We start from the raw sequence: 23,191 nt of genomic DNA, 5'->3' as shown, positions 1-23,191 counted from the left end.
CGGCGGCTCAGTTAGCACACGTCAAGATTGGGCAGCCACTTTTTAGATGCTGCCACAGCAGTGCCCTCCTGTAGATGCTGCCACAGCAGTGCCCCCCGCAGATGCTGCCACAGTGATGTCAGGGGCTTGCCCAGAGCTGGAGTCCCGCAGCAGAGCCGCTCCTGGCACTCTGCCTGGGATTCCAGCTCTGCTCCTGAGATCACGGTCCATATATGGACAGATGTCAGGGGCAACCCCAGAGATGGAGTCCCGAGCAGAGCACTAGTAGGCTCTTCCTGGGACTGCAGCTGTGCTCCTGACATCACTGGGACTCCTGCTCGAGGGAAGCCCCTGACATAATTGTCGATGTATGGACGGCGATGTCAGAGGCTTCCCCAGAGTCCCGGAGAAGAGCCGATAATAGCGCTCAGCCCGGGACTCCGCTCTGGGGAAGACCCTGACCCACTGTCCATATATGGGCAGCGATGTCAGGGAATTCCACAGCGTTCGGAGCAGAGCCGGTACTAGCGCTCTGCCCGGGACTCCGCTCTGGGGAAGACCCTGACACACTGTCCATATATGGGCAGTGATGTCAGGGAATTTCGCAGCGTCCCGGAGCAGAGCCGATAGTAGCGCTCTGCCCGGGACTCCGGCTCTGGGGAAGCCCAAGACATCGCTGTTCATATGTGGACAGCGATGTCAGGGAATTCCAGAGTCTCGGAGCAGAGCCGATACTAGCGGCTCTGTGTCCCGCGGGCCGCAGATGACAGCCCCAGGGGCCGCATGCGGCCCGCGTGCTTGAGACTCCTGCTTTAGAGCTTATGCACTTCATTCTCCGGGTGTTAATGTACGCCCATTTCCGGGAACGATCCGCTAAAAAGGACATACAGTAACGCCCATTTGCAGGAAGGGGTTAAAACATACATTAATTGTAGCAGCAACTATGCGGTTTCTCTTTTAAAATGTCCCTGTAATCTACAATATGTGGGGAGAACCACCCATCAATTACGTTGTAGAATGAAACATACATCAAACGTTAAAAATAGTTTTCTGAAACAGTCTCACAGCATTTTACTACTGTGCACAATAATAATTTTGGAAGTATCCCCGTTACACCTATTGAATCCATTTCAGCATCATATAGTGATAGATTTAACAGACTAAAACTTTGGGATCTTCATACGTTCTTGCCTGCAGCCTAATGGTCTTAACGACATATCTGAATCCTCACTTGATTAAATGTATTTTTCATGTCACTATTCATTTAAATATCCTCTGTACAACTTTGTTGCGCATGACTGTTTTTATGACGTTGATAATAAGCTATAACCACACCAAATATCTCTGTGTACACTCCTTGTTTGTTAGTACTATATAGTGTTTTTTGGCCCCTAGGGGGATTAAAAAAATAAAAAATAAAAGTTAAATAAAAGGATTTTTTTTATGAAAAAAAAAAAAAAAAAAAAATTTTTTCCCAATTTCCCCCAGAGCATAGAATAAAAAAAATATAAAAACAAACAAACATAATTGGTATCGCCGCGTCCATAAAAGTCTGAACTATTACATTATATTATTTAACCCGCACGGTGAACGCCGTAAAAAAAAAAATAATAAATTGTAAACGCCAGAATCTCTATTTTTTAGTCACCTCATCTCCCACAAAAAATTTAAAAAAAAAAGTGATCAAAACGTCGCATGTACCCCAAAATGGTAGAATTTAAAACTACAGCTTATCCCGCAAAAAATAAGCCCTCATATCAACGGAAAAAAAAAAAAAAAAAAAAGTTATGGCTCTCGGAATTTGGCTACACAAAATACATTTTTTACACTTCGGTTTTAACTTGTAAAAGTAGTAAAATATAGAACTATATATTTTTGGTATCGCCGTAATCATATTGACCCACAGAATAAAGAATGTTTTAATTGCACAGTGAATTCCGTAAAAACGACGTGCAAAAAACAACGGAGGAATTGCTTTTTTTCTTCATTTTCTACCCCACAATTAATTTTTTTGCCGTTTCCTAGTACATTATATGGCAAAATAAATGGTGCTACGAAAAACTACAACTCGTCCCGCAAAAATCATGCTCCATATATGTAAACAGCCATTTATAACCACATATGGGGAGTTAGTGTACTCGGGAGAAATTGCTTTACAAGTGTTGGGGTGCTTTTTCTTTATTCCTTGTGAAAATGAAAAATGTGGATCTAAAACTACATCTTATTGGTAATAAATTAAATTTTTAATTTTCACTGCTTAATTCTAATTACCGTATTTTTCGGACAATAAGATGCACCCGACCATAAGACGCACCCAGGTTTCAGACAACAGAAAGAAGGAAAAAAATTATTTCTTAAAAAATCATTTATTCTGTTTCACCACATTCTGAGAGCCAAAACTTTTTTTATATTTTTTTTATCGATTGAGCGGTGTCAGGGCTTATTTTGTTGCGAGATAAAATTATTTTATTTTTTACATTGTGCTTGGGGAAAAGGCTTCTTTTTTTTTACACACATTATTATTAGTTCCCCTAGGGGACTTGAACCAGCTGCCACTTGATTACATGTGGAGTTACTGAAAGGCTGGATTCACTCGAGCATGTTACGTCCGTAATGGACGGAACGTATTTCGGCCACTAATCCCGGACCGAACACACTGCAGGGAGCCGGGCTCCTAGCATCATAGTTATGTACGATGCTAGGAGTCCCTGCCTCGCTGCCGGACAACTGTCCCATACTGTAATCATGTTTTCAGTACGGGACAGTAGTTCCACGGAGAGGCAGGGACTCCTAGCATCGTACATAACTATGATGCTAGGAGCCCGGCTCCCTGCAGTGTGTTCGGTCCGGGATTAGTGGCCGATATACGTTCCGTCCATTACGGACGTAATGTGCTTGTGTGAATCCACCCAAACAGTGTAACTACGCTGTTTCCCTAACTCCCATAGTAGTGAATGGCAGTTACGGAAGCAGCGTAACATGTGAGCTACGCTGTTTCAGTAACTCCACATGTAATCAAGTGCCTGGGAGAGCACAGAAAGCTAGAACGGGGTTTAGGGGGCCCCGTTCTAGAGGTGATGGGGTTAATTACTATTAATGGGAGGCATGTGGAGGTTCAAAATTCATCACACCACACGCCTCACTTCAGAAAACGGACCCGCATCTGACATTTATGACATATCCTGTGGCTATGTCATAAATGTCCTTCATAGAAAAACCCCTAGAAATGGCACAGTCGCTATTGACAACAGCATTTAACTAGTTAAAGGGGTTTGCCATAAAACATGTAGCCCCTATCCACAGGATAGGGGCTAAATGTGAGATCGCTGGGGGTCCGACCACTGGGACCCCCAGCGAGAAGGAGAACAGGGGACTGAAAGTCACCCAGAGCGCTACATGAGAAGCCTGGGCTGGGTTCTGTGTCCGGCTTATCTGTTCCGCAGCTCCATAGGAGATCAATGGAGAGCCGATCGCACATGCGCAGAAGAATCCCATTGATCTCTATGAAGCTGCCGGACACAGAACGCGGACGTCACATCTTCTCATGCAGCGCTCTTGGTAACTTTCGGTCCCCGTTCTCCTTATTGATCACACATGTATCTCTTATCCTGTGGATAGGGGATGCATGTGTTTTATGGCACAACCCCTTTAAACTGCCAGGAGCAGCGAAATTGCTGTTCCTGGCCGTTATAGCAGCGTGACAGAAGCGGACACTTGCAGTGTATGGAGCGGGCTCAGTGCATTTTTCTATCTCGCAAGTTCGCATGTACCCCAAAATGGTACCAATGAAAACTACAGATTGTCCCGCAACAAATAAGCCCTCAGAGGGCTCCGGTGGTGAAAAAATAAAAAAGTTCTGTCTTTCAGAATACGGCGATGCAAAATGTGCAGTGTCCAAAAGTGGATGAGATCGGGCACCATTTATCAGTGCGACTCCAGTCACATATCTATGAATTATTATTTATTTACCACATTATTATACCCTCTTATTATGCCCTGATGTTCTCCGCACAGATTGCACATGCCCCCCACATTATAAACTGAAATACCAGCAAAACCCAAAACAGAAAAACTACCAAGAAAAATCTGTGCTCCAAAAGCAAAATGGCGTTCCCTCCCTTCTGAGCCCTGCAGCGTGCCCAAGCAGCAGTTTGCGCCCACACATATGGCGTCGCCATACCCGAGAGAACCCGCTTAACGTTTTATGAGGTATTTGTCTTCTGTGGCACAAACTGGGCACAACATATTATGCACTAAAATGGCATATCGGTGGAAAATTGCAATTTTCACATTGAACCATCCGCTGTGCATTAACCCCTTTGCGCACTATGACTTAATTGCCCGTCATGGTGCGGCGGTTGATGTATGGAGCTGAGCCCGCTCCATACGCTGCGGGTGTCGGCTGTGTATTACAGCAGGCCCCCTCGGTACTAACGGACAGGTACAGCGATCGCTCTGTTACAGAAGCCTGTAAGAATAACAATATACTGCAATACATTAGTATTGCAGTGTATTGTACCAGTGATCCAATGATCGCTGGATCAAGTCCCCTAAGTGGATTGATTAATAAAATGTGTAGAAGAATTATAGTTATTAGTTAAAAAAACAAAACACCTTTTCGCATTTTTCTTCTAAAGTAATGTAAAAAAAAAATGAACAAAATTGGTATCGCTAAGTCCGTAAAAGTCAGAACTATTACAATATACCATTATTTAATTTGCACAGTGCACACCTTAAAAAAATGTAATAATTGAAACCGCAAAAATCGCAGGTTTTTTTGTCAAAAAAAACGTAATACAACTTTTGAATCACTTTTTATGTACCAAAAAATGGTACCAATAAAAACTGCAGCTCCTCCTGCAAGAAATAAGCCTTCACACCGCTCTATTGATGGAAAAATAAAAAAGTTATGGCTCTTGGAAAGTGGGGAGTGAAAATCTAAAATATGAAAGCAAAAAATGGATCAGTCCTGAAAGGGTTAATTCATTTCTAATGAAAAAACGTATGACCACATGTGGGGTATTTCCGTACTCGGGAGAAATTGCTTTATAAAAAATGGTTGTTTTTTTCCTCCTTTATCCCTTGTGAAAATGAGAAAATGCAACATTTTAGTGGAAAAAATTTTGATATTAATTTTTGCACCCTAATTCTAATAAACTCTGCAAAAGACCCGTGGGGTGTAAATGCTCACTATACCCCTAGAAAAATTCCTTGAAGGTTTTTCCAAAATGGGGTCACTTTTGGTGGGTTTCCACTGTTTTGGTCCCTCCAGCGCATTGCAAATGCGACATGGCACCGAAAACCATTCCAGCAAAATCATAAATCCAAATGGCGCTCCTTCCCTTCTGAGCCCTGCTGTGGGTCCAAACAGCAGTTTATTACCACATATGGGGTATTGTCGTAATCGGAAGGCATTGCTTTACAAATGTTGGGGTGCATTTTCTTCGTTATTCCTTGTAAATAATAAAAATTTCTATGTTGTTTCAGAAAAAAAGTACATTTTAATTTTTACAGACTAATTCCAATATATTTAGCGAAAAACCTGTGTGGTCAAAATGCTTACTATACACCTAAATAATTACGTTATGGGGTCTAGTTTTCGAAATGGGGTAGTTTATGGGGAGTTTCTATCGTTCTGGCAGCTCAAAGCCTCTCCAAATGTACAGTGGGGCCTAAAACATTTTCAAGCAAAATATGAGTCCTGAAAGCCTCCGGGTGCTCCCTTCCTTTTGGGCCCTGCCGTGTGTCCAGGCAGCGCATTAGGGCCACAATGTGGGTATTTTTGAAAACAGGAGAAACAGGGTGATAGATTTTGTGGTGTGGTTCTTCATTTTCATGGTCGCTTTACAAAGACATTGGTCTTCAAACTGATACTTATGAAAAAAAAGAGAATTTTTTTATTTTTTTTCACCTGCTATGTATTCAATTTAGCAAAAAACTGTGGGGTCAAAATATTTACTATACCCCTAGGTAAATACCTTAAGGGGTCTAGTTTTCTAAATGGGGTCATTTGTGGGGGTTTCCATCACTCTGAGAACTATGAGCCTCTGAAAACCTGGCTTGGTGCAGGAAAACAAAATGTACTTCAAAATTTATAAAATGATTATTCAATTTGTAAGTCCTCTAAATTGCTGAAAATTTATTTTATTTTTCCAAAAGTGCTGCCAAAATAGTGTAAAGAGATAGAAATATATATTTAATTAAAAAAATTGTACAGTATGTGTGTACATATGTGACATATTGCAGTTAAAAATAGGGGAAAATGGTAATTTTTACAAAATTACTTCAATTTTTCTATTTTTTAATTAACCCCTTCCCGACATTTGACGTACATGTACGTCATGGAAAGTACTGACTTCCCGCATCTTGCCGTACATGTACGTCAAACGTTTGGCACCGGCTCAGAAGCTGAGCCGGTCCCATCATCACCGGATCTCAGCTGTATCTTACAGCTGACATCCGACTGTAACGGCGGGGACCGAAATTAGCTTCGATCCCCGCCATTAACCCCTTAAGTGCAGCGCTCAAACGCGATCGCTGCACTTAAGGTGTTTGCAGCTCATCGGAACCCCAGTAATGAAATTGCCGGGGTTCCGGTGGCTGCAATGGCAACCGGAGGCCTAATACTGGCCTCCCGGTCTGCCTAGCACCGAAGCCGGTCAAGATCCGCCCGGCGGCGGAGCCTGATCGGCTTCCGTAGCTGCCGGCAAGATGGCGCCGGGTCAGGAGCTGATCCGGCGTCATCAGCGGTGGAGGTCAGCTGTACTGTACAGCTGACATCCACCTGTAACGGCAGGAACCGGAGCTAGCTCCGATCCCTGCCATTAACCCCTTCGATGCAGCAATCGAAAGCGATTGCTGCATCGTAGCGGTTACAAGCAGATCGCCAGCCCTGACAGGCAATCGGGACTGGCGACTGCTGTTATGGCAACAGGAGACACAATGGTCTCCTGCTCTGCCATTACGGAAGCCGATTTAGGCCCCGCCGGGAGGCGAAGCCTAAACGGCTTGCTGTCAGTGAATGACTGACAGATCTAATACATTGCACTACATAGGTAGTGCAATGTATTAGAAAAAAAAAAATCTGACCGTTGGACCTTCAAGTCCCCTAGTGGGACTTGAGAAAAAGTGTAAAAAAAGTATAAAAAAAGTGTAAAAAAAAGTGCAAAAAATAAAAGTTTGAAAACAATAAAAGTTTCAAGTAATCAAATAACACACAATCCCCCTTTTACTCTTATCAAGTCCTTTATTATTGAAAAATAATAATAAACCATATGTATTTGGTATCGCCACGACCGTAACGACCTGAGGTATCAAAATATTATATTATTTATTGCACGCGGTGAACAGCGTAAAAAAAACCCGTAAAAAACGTTACCAGAGTTTCTGTTTTTTAGTCACTTTGCCCTACAAATATTACAATAAAAAGTGATCAAAAAGTCGCACGTATCCAAAAATGGTACCTATAAAAACTATAGCTCGTCCCGCAAAAAACAAGCCCTCATACAACTCCGTCGACAAAAAAATTAAAACGTTATGGTTCTCACAACTTGGCGACAGAAAAAATACATTCTTTTTACAAAAGTAATTTTATTGTGCAAAAAGTTGTAAAACATAAAAAAGTTCTATAAATGAGGTATCGCCGGAATCGTACTGACCCGCAGAATAAAGTTAACATGTAGTTTATAATGCGTGGTGAACTCTGTATAAAAAAAAAACAAAAAAAGCTGTGCCAGAATTGCGTTTTTTGGTTTACCTGGCATCCCAAAAAATAGGATAAAAGGTGATCAAAAAGTCACATGTACCCCAAAATGGTACCAATAATAACTACAACTCGTCCCGCAACAAACCAGCCCTCATACCGCTACGTCTATGAAAAATAAAATTAGTTATGGCTCCAATAAGTCAGGAAATAAAAAAATATGCAGTTGTGCCCGAGGAGAACATTTCTTCTGTTTCAAGAGGCGATTTATCAAGGACCTAAAATTAGGGAACCAGGAAGGGAGGGCCCAATCATATCCGATGGAAGCGACGGTGCCCGTATTATACCAGGATAATACTTTCCCAGCAAAATTCCCCAAACTACAAAGGCGCGGAGTGTGGACCAAAAGGGGGATAAGAAATGACACCATTTATCAGTGCGACACCGGCCTGTGCAGAAAGGATTGCTTCACAGCGTAACACACATCTATGGATTATTTTTATTTTTTTATACCACCTGACTATGCCCCTTATATACTCCGCCCCGCTTACATGTACCCCCACATTATAACACACCAGCAATACTCAAACAAATATAGTACCAAGCAAAATCCGCTCTCCAAAAGCCAAATGGTGCTCCCTCGGCCCTGAACCCTACAGCGTGCCCAAACAGCAGTTTCCTTCAACATATATGGCACCGTCATACCCGTGAGAACCCTTTTAACAATTTTTGTGGTGTGTGTCTCCAGCGTCATAAGCTGGGCATGACATATTTGCCACTGAATGGCATATCTAGGGAAAAATATAAATTTTTAATTTGCACCATCCGCAGCGCATTCATTTATGGAAAAGACCTGTGGGGTGAAAATGCTCACTACACCCCTTAATAAATGCCTTGAGGGGTGCAGTTCCATAATGGGGTCACTTATCAGGGGTTTCTTTTTATTATTTCACATCTGAGCCTCTGCAGTTGTGAACCAATACTTTGTAAATCGCCAAATTAGGCCTCCACTCCGCATGGTACTCTTCACTTCTGAGCCCTGTCATATGTCCAGACAAAAGATTAGGGCCACATGTAGGGTGTTTCTAAAACCGGGAAACACCGCATAATAATTAGAGAGCTGTCTTGTTATGGTGGCACAAGCCGGGCACCACATATTGGCATATCTATGGAAAAAAATCCCATTTTCACTCTGCAACATTGAGCGCACACTAATTTCTACAAAACACCTGCAGGGTTAAAATGCTTACTACACCCCTTGGTAAATGCATTGAGGGGTGTAGTTTACAAAATGGGGTCACTTCTGGGGGGTTTCCACTGTTTTGGGCCCACAGGTGCCCAGAAACCAATCCAGCAACATCTGCACTCCAAATGGCGGTCCTTCCCTTCTGAGCCCTGCCGTTTGCCCAAACAGCAGTTTATGACCACATATGGGGTATTGCCGTACTCGGGAGAAATAGCTTTACAAATGTTGGGTTCTTTTTTTCCTTTATTTGTTGAGAAAATAAAAAAAATTTGCGCTAAAGCTACGTCTTATTGAAGAAAAAGGACTGTTTTTATTTTCACTGCCTAATTCTAATAAATTCTATGAAACATCTGTGGGGTCAAAATGCTCACTACACCCCTAGATGCATTCTTCAAGAGGTGTAGTTTCCTAAATGGAGTCCCTTTTTGGGCGTTTTCATTGTTTTGTCCCCTCAGGGGCTTTGCAAATGTGACCTGGCCTCCGCAAATCATTCCTGCTAAATGTGATCTCAAAAAGTCAAATAGTGCTCTTTCCCTTCTAAGCCCTGCCGTGTGTCCAAACAGCCGTTTATTACCACATGTGGGGTATTGTTTTACTCGGGAGAAATTGCTTTACAAATTTTGTGGTGCTTTTTCTCCTTTAGTCCTTCTGGAAATGAGAAAAAATTAGCTAAACCTACATTTTCTTTGAAAAAATGTAGATTATTATTTTCAGGGCCTACTTCCAATAATTTCTGCAAAAAAACTGTGGTGTCAAATCGCTCACTATACCCCTAGATAATTTCCTCAATGGGTGTTGTTTCCAAAATGGGGTCACTTGTGGGGGGTTTCCACTGTTTTGTCCCCTCAGGGGCTTTGTAAATGTAACATGGCCTCCGCAAACCATTCCTGCTAAATTTGAGTTCCAAAAGCCAAATGGCGCTCTTTCCCTTCTCAGCCTCGCCGTGTGTCCAAACAGCCGTTTATTACCACATGTGGGGTACTGTTTTACTCGGGAGAAATTTCTTTACAAATTTTATGGTGATTTTTCTCCTTTAGTCCTTGTGGAAATGAAAAAAAATTAGCTAAACCTACATTTTATTTGAAAAAATGTAGATTTTCATTTTCACAGCCTACTTGCAAAAATTTCTGCAAAAAACCTGTGGGGTCAAAATGCTCACTATACCCCTAGATAATTTCCTCAAGGGGTATAGTTTCCAAAATGGGGTCACTTGTTTGGGGTTTTCACTGTTTTGTCCCCTCAGGGGCTTTGTAAATGTGACATGGCCTCCGCAAACCATTCCTGCTAAATGTGAACTCCAAAAGCCAAATGGCGCTCTTTCCCTTCTCAGCCACGCCGTGTGTCCAAACAGCCGTTTATTACCACATGTGAGGTATTGTTTTACTCGGGAGAAATTGCTTTACAAATTTTGCGGTGCTTTTTCTCCTTTAGTCCTTGTGGAAATGAGAAAAAAAATCGCTAAACCTACATTTTCTTTGAAGAAATGTTGATTTTAATTTTCACGGCCTACTTCCAATAATTTCTGTAAAAAACCTGTGCGGTGAAAATGCTCACTACACCCCTAGATAATTTCCTTGAGGTGTCTACTTTCCCAGATGGGGTCACTTTTGGGGGATTTTGACTGTTTTGGCACCGCAAGAGCCCTTCAAACCTGACATGGTGCCTAAAATATATTCTAACAAAAATAAGGCCCCAAAATCCACTAGGTGCTCCTTTGCTTCTGAGGCCGGTGTTTCAGTCCAGTAGCACGCTACGGCCACATGTGGGATATTTCCTAAAACTGCAAAAACTGGGCAACAAATATTGAGTTGCATTTCTCTGGTAAAACCTTCTGTGTTATAAAAAAAATTGTATTAAAAATGTATTTCTGCAGAAAAATATGAAATTTGTAAATTTCACCTCTACTTTGCTTTAATTCCTGTGAAATGTTTAAAGGGTTAAGACATTTTCTAAATGCTGTTTTGAATACTTTGAGGGGTGAAGTTTTTAAAATGGGGTGACTTTTTTGGGGTTTCTAATATATAAGGCCCTCAAAACCACTTCACAACTGAACTGGCCCCTGTAAAAATAGCCTTTTGAAATTTTCTTGAAAATGTGAGAAATTGCTGCTAAAGTTCTAAGCCTTGTGAGGTCATAGAAAAATAAAAGGATGTTCAAAAAACGATGCCAATCTAAAGTAGACATATGGGGGATGTTAATTAGCAACAATTTTGTGTATTATAACTGCCTGTCTTACAAGCAGATACATTTAAATTGAGAAAAATGCTAATTTTTGCAATTTTTCGCTAAATTTTGGTGTTTTTCACAATTAAATACTGAACATATCGAGCAAATTTTGCCAGTAACATAAAGTCCAATGTGTCACGAGAAAACAATCTCAGAATCGCTTGGATAGGTGAAAGCATTCCGGAGTTATTACCACATAAAGTGACACATGTCAGATTTGAAAAATGAGGCTCTGTCAGGAAGGTCAAAAGTGGCTAAAGAGGGAAGGGGTTAAAGGGGTTTTCCAATCTTTTTTATTTTTTTTTAAATCAATGCAACGTTCCTCTATTAATATATTAGTGCACTCTGACTAGCTTTTTCTTGATAATAAATGGTTTTAGTAACATTACTCCCTATTGTTTACCTTGAGAGGTTTGTTTTGCTCAGTAAGTTCATTCCTCTTCACTTCCTGTGTTTCTCCTCCCTGCATGCACTGCTCTAGTCCCAGCATGCAATGTGCACGCAGCAGTGCACTTGCTCCGCCTACTACACCCAGCTCTACTAACTTCTGCAATCTCAGTCTTCATTTTGGTGCTCTCATTCTATTACTGATAGCACAAGCTGAAATCACTGGATATCTGCGTTTTTAACCCCTTAACGCCGGATGAACGGCGTTAAAAAAAAAACGCCAAAAAACAGCAAAATTCGCTCTTTTCTCCCATTCCCCCCATAAAAAATTAAATAAAAATTACTCTATAAGTCTTATGTGCCCCAAAATAGTACTAATGAAAACTACACATTGTCCCGCAAAAATCAAGCCTACATACGGCCACATCGACGGAAAAATAAAAACGTTACGGCTCTTGGAATGCGGCGATGCAAAAACAAGTAATTTTTTTCTAAAAGGCTTTTTATTGTGCCAACGTAGGAAAACATAAAACCTTTACATATTTGGTATCCCCGTAATACTGCCGACCCATAGAATAAAGTTAACATGTTATTTACGCTGCATAGTAAACAGCGTAAACTTATAACGTGAAAATCAATGATGGAATAGCTGCTTATTTTCAATACTCTCCGAAAATAAAGTTAATAAAAGTTAATCAATATATTATAAGCATCTAAAAATGGTACAATTACAAAATACAACTCGTCCCGCAAAAAACAAGCCCTTATACGGCTATGTCGACGGAATAAAAAAAAAAGTTACGACTCTTGGAATGTGACCGTGAAAAAAAACAAAAATAATCCAAAAAGGTCATTAACGCGCAAAATGGCCTGGTCATTAAGGGGTTAAACGGTTTGAAGAGGTCTTGTGGTACCAAAACAGTGGAAACCCCCAAAAGGTGACCCCATTTTGGAAACTAGATCCCTTGAGGAATTCATTGTAGTTTTCTTGGGGTGCATGCGGCTTTTTGATCAGTTTTTATTCTATTTTTAGGTGGCGTGGTGACTAAAAAACAGCAATTCTAGTATTGTTTTTTTATTCTATTTTTGATACAGCGTTCACCGTGCTCTATAAATGACATATTAACTTTATTCTGCGGGGTGATACGATTAGGGCTCATTTACACGAGCGTGTTATACGTCCGTGCAACGCGCGTCGCAGGGACCTATGTTAGTCTATGGGGCCGTGCAGACAGGTGCGTAATTTTCACGCAGCGTATGTCCGCTCCGTGAAACGCACAACGTCCTATATTTGTGCGCTGTTCGCGCATCACGCACTTATTGAAGTCAATGGGTGTGTGAAAACCACGCATGTCGCACGGAAGCAATTCCGTGGGACAAGCGTGATTCGCGCAAGAGCACTGTAAAGGATGAATGAAAACAGAAAAGCACCACGTTCTTTTCTGTTTACAAACATCCAAACGGAGAGTCATGATGGCGGCTGCGCGAAAACCACACAGCCGCGCATCATAAAGGGCTGACACATGGAGCTGTTAAGTGCCTTTTGCTTGCGCAAAACGCCGCGTTTTTTGCTTGCGCAAAACGCACGCGCTCGTGTAAACCCCGCCTTACGGTGACACCAGATGTTTATAGTTCTTTTATGTCTTATGGCGTTTGCACAATAAAATACGTTTTGTAAAAAATCATTCACTTTTTGTGTTATCATATTCTAAGAGCCAGAACTTTATTATTTTTCCATCAATAAAGCCGTGCGAGGACTTCTTTTTTGCGTAACGAACTGTAGTTTCAATCAGTACCATTTTTAGGTACATGCGACTTTTTGATCTATTTTTAATAATTTTTTTGGGAGGTGAAGTGACCAAACAATTGTGATTCTGGTACGGTTTATTATTATTTTCTTTTACGGCGTTCACCGAGCAGGATAAATAAAGACATCATTTTGTAGTTCAGGCCGTTACGGACGCGGCGATACCAATTATGTATAGTTTATTTATTTATTTATATATTTTTATTAATAATAAAGGACTGATAAGGGAAAAAAAAAAAAGGGGATTTTTTCACTTTTAAAACTTTTATTTTCTTATTTTTACACATCTTTTTTTTGTACTTTTTTTTTTACTGTATTACTTTGTCCCACTAGGGGACTTGAGGGCAGGAGGCCCTGATTGCTATTCTAATACACTGCACTACATGCGTAGTGCAGTGTATTAGAACTGTCAGCTACTCACTGACAGCAAGCATAGTGGGTCCTGACTTTGTCAGGACCCACTAGGCTTCCGTCGATGGCATAGCCGGACATCATTGTTTGGTGTCCGGTTGCCATAGTAACCATCGCCGGCCGCTATCATGTAGCAGGCCGGCGATGGTAACTTAAAGGAACAGTGTCATCACAAATTATTTTTTTATATGTTAAAGATGTTAGTGCTTTATTAAAAACGTTTATATTTATTTGTGTGTTTGTGTTTTACTTTTTCTTATTTTTACACTTTTTCTTCCCTATGGGGGCTGCCATTTTTTGTTCCATTTCTGTCTGTGTCGATTAACGACACATACAGACATGGAATACGGCAGCCACAGTCCCATAGGGACTGCGAACGGCTCCCGTCCCATTGACTTCAGTGTACGGCGTCTGTGTGGGAACTGCGCATGCGCCGCTCCCACACAGTCCAATTCGAAATTGGCGCCGTCCGGCGCCATTTTCCTGTGGACCGGAAGTCGCGGCCGGACAGTAATATTACTACTTCCGGTCGCGGCTTCCGGATTTGTGCACTTGGACCAGCGGCAGCAAACGGAGCGGACGGGCCGGAGGGAGCCGCGGCGGCAGGAGCAGGTAAGAGATTTCAATGTATGTTCTTGTTTGTGTGTGTTTACTACTGTATGTAAACCTACTACGCTGTGTGTTAGCTCAAAAAATGGCGACACACAGCGTAGGAGGTTACACCGTTCAAACCCCTCGTTTATCCCGGCACTAGCCAGGATAAAGGAGGGGGGGATGCTGAGAGCTCACTAGAGCGAGGGCTTTTAACCCATTGTTGCAATGCTGCAATTTTGGGAATAGCTCCATCTAGTGACCAAAAACGGGTAGTATTATAAATTAGAATTAATTTATAATATTTCCTGACTATTTCCTGACTCGTGAAAAAAATAAAAAAAATTTGAACCATGTTTAATCACCCACACACTAAATGTTTAATTTTTTAAAAAAAAAACATGTTTTTCTGGCAACACATTCCCTTTAACCCCTAAAAAGCCACGATCTCTATTGAACGCAGCTTTTAAGGGGTTAAACAGCGGGGACACAGCGATCGGTCCCCGCTGTAGGAGCTGCTGTACGAGACAGCAGCTGTCACAGCTCCTGCATCTGTCGGGAAGACTGTCGAAACGGCCGTTATTCCCGCAACTTCATATTCCGTCGCTAATTGATCCCTTACACATGTAATATAAATCAACCTAAAATCTGATCCTAGAACTTTATACTAACCTCACTGAGGATGAATAAATATATATTATTACACGTATCCACTAGGACACTAACGTTATACACCTGCAACCTTGCGCAGTGTAATATACACGGCCGCTGAAGACGCGGCCACATAATTTCACAGAGCATGCGCGGTGGAGTGTGTTAACCACGCATGCTCTAATCATATAGAGAAGCACGTGGTACGGTTACGTCATTTGTGACGTAACCGTACATTTTGAAAGCCGGAAACCGGAATCAAGGCAGCAGACCAAATGGACGGGTCTGCACAGGAAGTGCAGATTTTGCATTACTAAGGGGGCGGTGACGGAAGAGGATATACGACGCTACAGCCATCTGATGAAACGTAAGTACATTGTAAAGTTATATATTTTTCATTGCTTAATTTAAATGAATGTATTTTTTTACTTCCGGAAAACCCCTTTAATTTCCGCACATTGTATCAGTCTACTTTTACCACTAAAATAAAGTACAACATGTGACGAAAAAACAATGTCAGAATTACTTGGATATTCAAAACTTTCACAGAGTTATTCTCTGATAAAGTCACATATACCAGATTGGACAAATCTGGCTTGGTCATTAACCCCTTAAGGACACAGCCTATTTTGGCCTTGTGGCACAGCAGATTTTTGCAAATCTGACATGTGTCACTTTATGTATTAATAACTCTGGAATGCTTTTGCCTATCCAAGCGATTCTGAGATTGTTTTCTCGTGACATATTGTACTTTATGATACTGAAAATCTGCATTTTTCTAAATTGTAATGTATCTGCTTGTAAAACAGATCGTAATACCACACAATATTGACTAGTTAACATTTCTGCATCGTTTTTTGAACGTCCTTTTATTTTTCTAGGACGTTACAAGGCTTAGAACTTTAGCAGCAATTTCTCGCATTTTCAAGAAAATTTCAAAAGGCTATTTTTTCAGGGACCAGTTCAGTTCTGAAGTGGCTTTGAGGGCCTTATACATTAGAAACCCCCTATAAAACACCCCATTTTAAAAACTGCATCCCACAAAGTATTCAAAACCACATTCAGATTATTTTTTAACCCTTTAGGCATTTCACAGGAAATAAAACAAAGTAGGAGGTGAAATTTACAAATTTCAATTTTTTTTTTTACTAAATTCATTTGTAATACAGTTTTTTCTGTACCACTGAAGGTTTTACCCAAGAAATGCAACTCAATATTTATTGCCCAGATTCTGCAATTTTTAGAAATATCCCACGTGTGGCCCTAGTATGGTAATGGACTGAAATACCGGCCTCAGAAGCAAAGGAGCACCTAGAGGATTTTGGGGCCTCTATTTTATTAGAATATATTTTAGGCACCATGTCAGGTTTGAAGAGGTCTTGTGCTGCCAAAACAGTGGAAACCCCCCCAAAAGTAACCCCATTTTGGAAACTACACCCCTCAAGGAATTTTTCAAGAGGTATAGTTAGCATTTGTAGCCCACAGGTTTTTTGCTAAATTTATTGGAACTGGTCTGTGAAAATGAAAATCTACTTTTTTTCTGAAAAAACATACGATGTTTTAGTTTTTACAAGGAATAAAGGAGAAAAAGCACCCCAACATTTGTAAAGCAATGTCTCCCGATTACGGCAAAACCCCATATGTGGTAATAAACTGCTGTTTGGACCCATGGCAGGGCTCAGAAGGGAACGAGGGCCATTTGGATTTTGGAGCGCAGATTTTGGTGGAATGGTTTTCGGTGCCATGTGGTGTTTGCAAAGCCCTGGAGGGACCATAACAGTGGAAACTCCCCAAAAGTGACCCCATTTTGGAAACTACACCCCTCAAGGAATTTTTCTAGGGGTGTAGTGTGCATTTTGACCCTACACGGTTTTTGTTGAATTTATGGGAATTATGCCGTGAAATTGAAAATCTAAATTTTTTTCTAATAAAATGTAGTTTTAGCTCAGATTTTTTCATTTTTACAACAGATAAAGCCGAAAAACACCCCAATATTTGTAAAGCAAACTCTTCTGAGCACAGCAATACCCCATATGTGGTAATAAACTGCTGTTTGGACACATGGCGGAAGTTAGAAAGGACGGAGCACCATTTGACTTTGAGCTCAAGTTTTGCTGGAATGGTTTGCGGCCCCATGTCACATTTGCAAAGCCACTGAGGGGCCAAAATAGTGCAAACCCGGCAAAAGTGACCCCATTTGGGAAACTATAGCCCTCGTGGAATTTATCTAGCGGTATAGTGAGCATTTTGACCCCACAGTTTTTTTGCTGAATTATTGGGATTATCCAGTGAAAATGAAAATCTACATTCTTTCCACTAAAATGTTGAATTGTTTTTATTTTCCCAAGGAATAAAGGAGAAAAAGCGCCCCAACAATTGTAAAGCAATTTCTCCCGAGTACGGCAATACCCCATATGTGGTTATAAACTGCTGCTTGGATATACCGCAGGGCTTAGAATGGCAGGAGTGCTATTTGGCATGTAGATTTTGGTTGATTGTTTTTTGGGCGCCATGTCGCATTTGCAGAGCCCCTGAAGTACCCGTACAGTAGAAACCCGAGAAGTGACTCCATTTTGGAAACTTTACCCCTCAGGGTAATCATCTAGGGGTGTACTCAGCATTTTGATCCCACAGGTGTTTCATAGATTGTTTTAGAATGAGGCAGTGAAAATGAAAAACATTTTTTTTTCCCAAAAATATGTAGTTTTGCACCCATTTTTTTTTCCCACAAGGGGTAATAGGAGAAAAAACATAATTTGTTACCCAATTTCTCCCGAGTACGGCAATACCCCATGTGTGGCCCTAAACTGCTGTTTGGGCACATGGCAGAGCTCAAAATGGAAGGAGTGCCATGTGGCTTTTAGAGCACAGATTTTGCTGGACTGGTGTAGGGGCGCAATGTCGCATTTGCAGAGCGTTCTTAGGTACCAGAGTAGAGTGTAAAACCCTGAGAAGTGACCCCATTTTGTAAACTACACCCCTCAAGGCATTTATCATTTGCCTGGACATATGACAGGGCTTAGGAGTGAAAGGCGCATGTGAGACCTATTTTGGTGATTTTCGCATTAGCCCACAACGGCAGGGCTCTGGAGGTCAAATAGTAAAACAAACCGCCAAGTAGTGTCCCCCATTTTGGAAACTGAACCCCTCAAGGCATTTTGACCACACAGGTTTTTTTTTTTTCTATTAGAAATGAATGCTCAGTGGATGGTGCAAAGTGAAAATTTCCACAGGTATGTGCCATTTTAGTGCAGAATATTTTGTGCCCAGTTCGTGCCACTGAAGACAAATACCTCAAACTGTTAAGCAGGTTCTCCCGGGTATGGCGATGCCATATATGTGGACGTACACTGCTGCTTGGGCACGCTGCAGGGCGCGCCATTTGGCTTTTGGAGCGTGGATTTTGCTCGCTAGTTGTTCTGTTTGGGGTATTACAGTTTATGATGTGGGGGTACATGTAAGCTGTGCAGAGAACATCAGGGGTATAATAAGAGAGTATAATAATGGGGTAAATAAATAATTATCCACAGATATGTGGCCGGTGTCGCACTGATAAATGGCGCCCGATCTTATCCGCTTTTGGACACGTTGCACATTTTGCATCGCCATATTCTGAGAGCCAGAACTTCTTTATTTTTTCTCCACCGGAGCTTTGTGATATGTTGCGGGACAATCTGTAGATTTCATTGGAACCATTTTGTGGTACATGCGATTTTTTGATCACTTTGTATTTCATTTTTTTGGCAAGCAAGGTGACCAAAAACCTGCAATTCTGATGTTTTTTATTATTTCTTTTTTTCCGCGTTCGCCATGCGCTATGAATGACAATTTTACGTTATTCTGCGGGTCGGTACGATTACGGTGATACCAGATGTATATAGTTTCTCTTATGTTTTGCAGCGTCTGCACGATAAAATCACTTTTGGTTCAAATAATTTATTTTTGGTGTCACCATATTCTGAGAGCCATAACTTTTTTATTTTTCTGTAAAAAAGCGGTGGGAGAGCTTGTTTTTTGCGGGACGGGCTGCGTTTTTTAATGGTAGAATTTTGGGGTACATGCAACTTTTAGATCCCTTTTTTTATTCTGTTTTGCGAGGGGTAGTGACTAACAAACAGCGATTCTGGAATAGTTTTTTACGGTGTTCACCGTACGGGTAAAATAGCGTGATATTTTTATAGTTTGGTCGTTACGGACGAGGGGATACCACATGTGTACTTTTTTTTATGTTTTTTTCCTATAATAAAAGACTTATAGGAAAAGGCTGTTATAGTGTTTAACATGAAACGTATTTTTTTTTACAACATTTTTATTAACTTGTTTAAACTTTTTTTTTTTGTCCCACTAGGGAACTTGAAGGCATGAAGCCCTGATCGCTATTCTAATACACTGCACTACCTACATAGTGCAGTGTATTAGAGCTGTCAGCTATTCACTGACAGCAAGCCTATTAGGCTTTGCCTCCCGTCGGGGCCTAATAGGCTTCCGTACTAGGAAGCGATTGTTAGGCTATGGTTGCCATAGCAACCATCGGAACACCCGCGGGTGCCGATGGTTGTCATTAGCAACCATAGGGTACGATCTAATCACTTAGATGCAGCGATAGCTCCGGTCCTAACCGTTAGGGCACGATGTCAGCTGTGACAAGCAGCTGACACCCGCGGCAACCATCGTGGTTGCAGACAGGCTACAAGACACTTCGATGCATCGATCACGTTAATCGATGCAACGAAGGGGTTAATCGGCCGGATCGGCGCCTAGCTCCGTTGCAGAGGGGCGTCGGACAGCTGATTCCCGGCGGTGATAGCGCTGGCTCAGCTTCTGAGCCAGCGCCATCACATACACACATCATGGAGCTGTGATTGGTCAGTCTGCTTTGACTGACCAATCACAGCGATCGCCGGCAGGAGACCACTGTGAATGGTCCCCTGCCGTCTTACTGTGCCGATCAACTGTCAAACAGTTGACGGCACAATTCTGTCACCTTGTCCTTTGACAGGGTGACAGAAATTAGCCAGGACGCGCCGGTACGTCCCGGTGCCTTAAAGCACTTCAATGCAGGATGTACCGGTGCGCTAAGGGGTTAAGGTACAAACATGCCCTGTCATTAAGGAGTTAAGAAACTCATTAGCATAAAGCCAAGATAGGTCATAACATTAGGTCATATTATGTTGAAGATAGGACACTTGGTGACGGCCTCTTTTATAAATTTATGGCATCTTGTGCGGTCTGTGCACAAAAAAGTGGAAGACATCAGCTACAAGCTGGCGAAGTTTATAGTAAATTTGTCGTCCCACGTGTGACACTGCCCCTGTTGCTAAGCTGAATACAACAAAAAGTCGCAAATTCCGCAAATATGGTTTGCTCCTTAATTTGACTTTTTAAACGCTAGCCGTACTTAAACCCCATTTGGTAAACCAAGCAGGCTGGCAGCAGCGGTACGTAGGACGAGGTGGAGCAATGGCTGCACACGGCTCCCTCCACTGAACAGTCAAGCATCTAGGATGCCACCTCATCTTCTATATAGCCAGCCACAATGACATGCCCGTTCTTCCTATAGGTGTGAGTACAATAGGCAGAACCCCTACCCAGGAGACGTGTGAAGTGAGAATATTTGGGCTGTACGTTACAGAAAAGAAAGAAAGAGATTCTTAATTATTTGCAAAGCGATCTGGATTTTAACTAATGTAATTACACAGGGACCAATAAAGAGGTACGGCCTTCGTTCACACTAGGAGTAACTTTCCATCATAGTAAAGTGGCATGGAAAAGCCAGGCACAACCCGGATGTTGTAAAGCCTGCCCCTTGTTGGGGGATTTGGCACAACCTACACTGCCCATTATGATTGGCATGGCTGCTTGATAGGGAATCTGTCACGGGGCATTGGGTAGCTGCCCGAAGAAATACAAAACAATGGGTGCAGTAGCCCCCACGCCGTGTCATAGATGGAAATGTAACCCTCCTGAAACCGTTTATAGCAGGACATCATCCCCCTTCCTTATATCAGAAAGCCCCTCCACATCTCACCCACTTGCGACATCCATGTATCACAGCACTAGTCCAGGTGGCAGCTCGCCCCTCATCCTGCGCCACACGCACTACGTATCTCTGGAACGACTTTTACTCAGCTCCATTATCGTACATTGCCCAATAATAACACCCAGTGGAGTTACTTCAGTCCAGCGAACGAAACACACGTCTCCTAAACTTACCAACATAGGACCGGCCACCATCCGCCATCTCTAGCTCGCTCGAATACAGGATCCAATTTCGCGTCACTTCCTCCCTTGAAGAGCCCGCCTACACCTCTGCACGAATCGCCGTAGCAACCGGCCGACTCCTCACCGGACGTGACGCAGGAAGCCCAGGCGTATGGAATAGCAGGACGGGTCACATAGTACTGTGCACTAGAGAGCGTGCTGGAAGCCACGCACCGCTCAGCGTAGGGGGAGGGGGCAACATAGGCCTATCACGCCTCCCCCGTTGTCTAATGCTGTGTTGGCTCAATCCATGCAGGTTTTTGGGGGTATTTTTTCTTTTCTTTCTATATGTATATATATAATGTCCTATTTTGGTCCTGCAGGACACCATTTTTGTCATCGCCTTACTCCAAGTACCATAGCATATTTCTTTTCACCAATGTATAGCTGTGTAGGTCTTATTTTTATTTTGTGCTACAAGATGGGCAATGTAAAACTAAAAAAGATAAATGACACAGTTGAGTCTTGTCATCTAGATTGTTGATTCAGTGGAGGGGTCGGTTAGAAACACTGCCTAAAAAAGGCTGTGTTTACATCATCGTTCCTTTCCGCTGAGGGGTTCCGTCGGGCTAACCCCTCAACGGAAAGGCGACCAGAAACCTCAGCTTCCATTTCCCTCAACGTTGAACAAAACCTAGCTAATGGTTTCCATTTGTCACCGTTGTGACGGTTCTGTTTTTGACAGAATCAACCCCTCAACGGAAGGGCAACGGTGATATGAACAGGCCCAAAACCACAGGTTAGGCTTCATTCACACATGCGTTGGGGTTCCGTCTGAGCTTTCTGTCAGAACGGGACCCTGAACTGACAGAAACGGAAACCAGAGGTTTCCATCACCATTGATTTCAATGGTGACGGATCCGGTGCTCATGGTTTCCGTTTGTCTCTGTTGTGCACCTGATCCATCGTTTTGCCGAAAGCAATAGCGTATCCGGTGCCCATGGTTTCAGTTTGTCTTTGTTGTGCACCGGATCCGTCATTTTGCCGGAAGCAATAGCGTAGTCTACTATACGGATCTCGTGCAAAACAGAGACAAACTGAAACCATGGGCACCGGATCCGTCACCATTGAAATCAATGGTGATGGAAACGGAAACCTCTGATTTCCGTTTGTGTCTGTTCAGGGTCCCGTTCTGACGGAAAGCTCCGACGGAACGTCAGAAAGGGACCCCAACGCAGAAGTGAACGAAGCTTTACATACAGAAGGGCTCTGACACTAAGGAACGTACTGGCCCCTAGCAGGCTATGTGATAAAAAACTACAAGCCCGGAATATGTTTCCCACAATTTTAGGCCTTATTCACACGGACGTGTCCGTTTTGCGCGCGCAAAAAATGCGTTTTACGCGTGCAAAAGCTCTGTGTGGCATAAGCATATGGTGCGTGGCTGCGTGATTTTCGCGCAGCCGGCATCATTATGCAACTCTGTTTTTATGTTTACAAACTGAAAAGCACGAGGTACTTTTCTGTTTTCATTCATTTATTTTACTACTGTAGCGCGCATCCTTCGCGGCACCCGGAAGTGCTTCCGTGTGCCGTGGGCGATTTGCACGCACCCATTGACTTTAATGGGTGCATGCTGCGCGAAATACAGGCAAGTATAGGAGTTTTACGCAGCGCACATACGCTGCGTGAAAATCACTTACAGTCTGAACGGCCCCATTCACTTACATACAGTGAAGGAAATAAGTATTTGATCCCTTGCTGATTTTGTAAGTTTGCCCACTGTCAAAGACATGACCAGTCTAGAATTTTTAGGCTAGGTTAATTTTACCAGTGAGAGATAGATTATATAAAAAAAAGAACAGAAAATCACATTGTCAAAATGATATATATTTATTTGCATTGTGCACAGAGAAATAAGTATTTAATCCCTTTGGCAAACAAGACTTAATACTTGGTGGCAAAACCCTTGTTGGCAAGCATAGCAGTC

General features: G+C 42.2%; 1 protein-coding gene across 1 annotated transcript in view; it reads right to left on the bottom strand.

Annotated features, from left to right (window-relative positions):
• Positions 1-21,387, bottom strand: part of NXF1 (nuclear RNA export factor 1) — a 125,721-nt gene extending 104,334 nt beyond the window's left edge. The window contains exon 1 of the mRNA XM_075837298.1: positions 21,214-21,387. Coding sequence (XP_075693413.1) covers positions 21,214-21,241 — 28 coding nt within the window. The 5' untranslated portion in view covers positions 21,242-21,387. The remainder of the gene's footprint in view (positions 1-21,213) is intronic.
• Positions 21,388-23,191: the final 1,804 nt, after the last annotated feature.

Source organism: Rhinoderma darwinii, chromosome 9, assembly GCF_050947455.1.
Source record: "Rhinoderma darwinii isolate aRhiDar2 chromosome 9, aRhiDar2.hap1, whole genome shotgun sequence".
Lineage (NCBI taxonomy): Eukaryota > Metazoa > Chordata > Amphibia > Anura > Rhinodermatidae > Rhinoderma > Rhinoderma darwinii.
The sequence above is the reverse complement of the archived record's forward strand: the minus strand, read 5'-3'. Positions and strand labels throughout refer to the sequence as shown.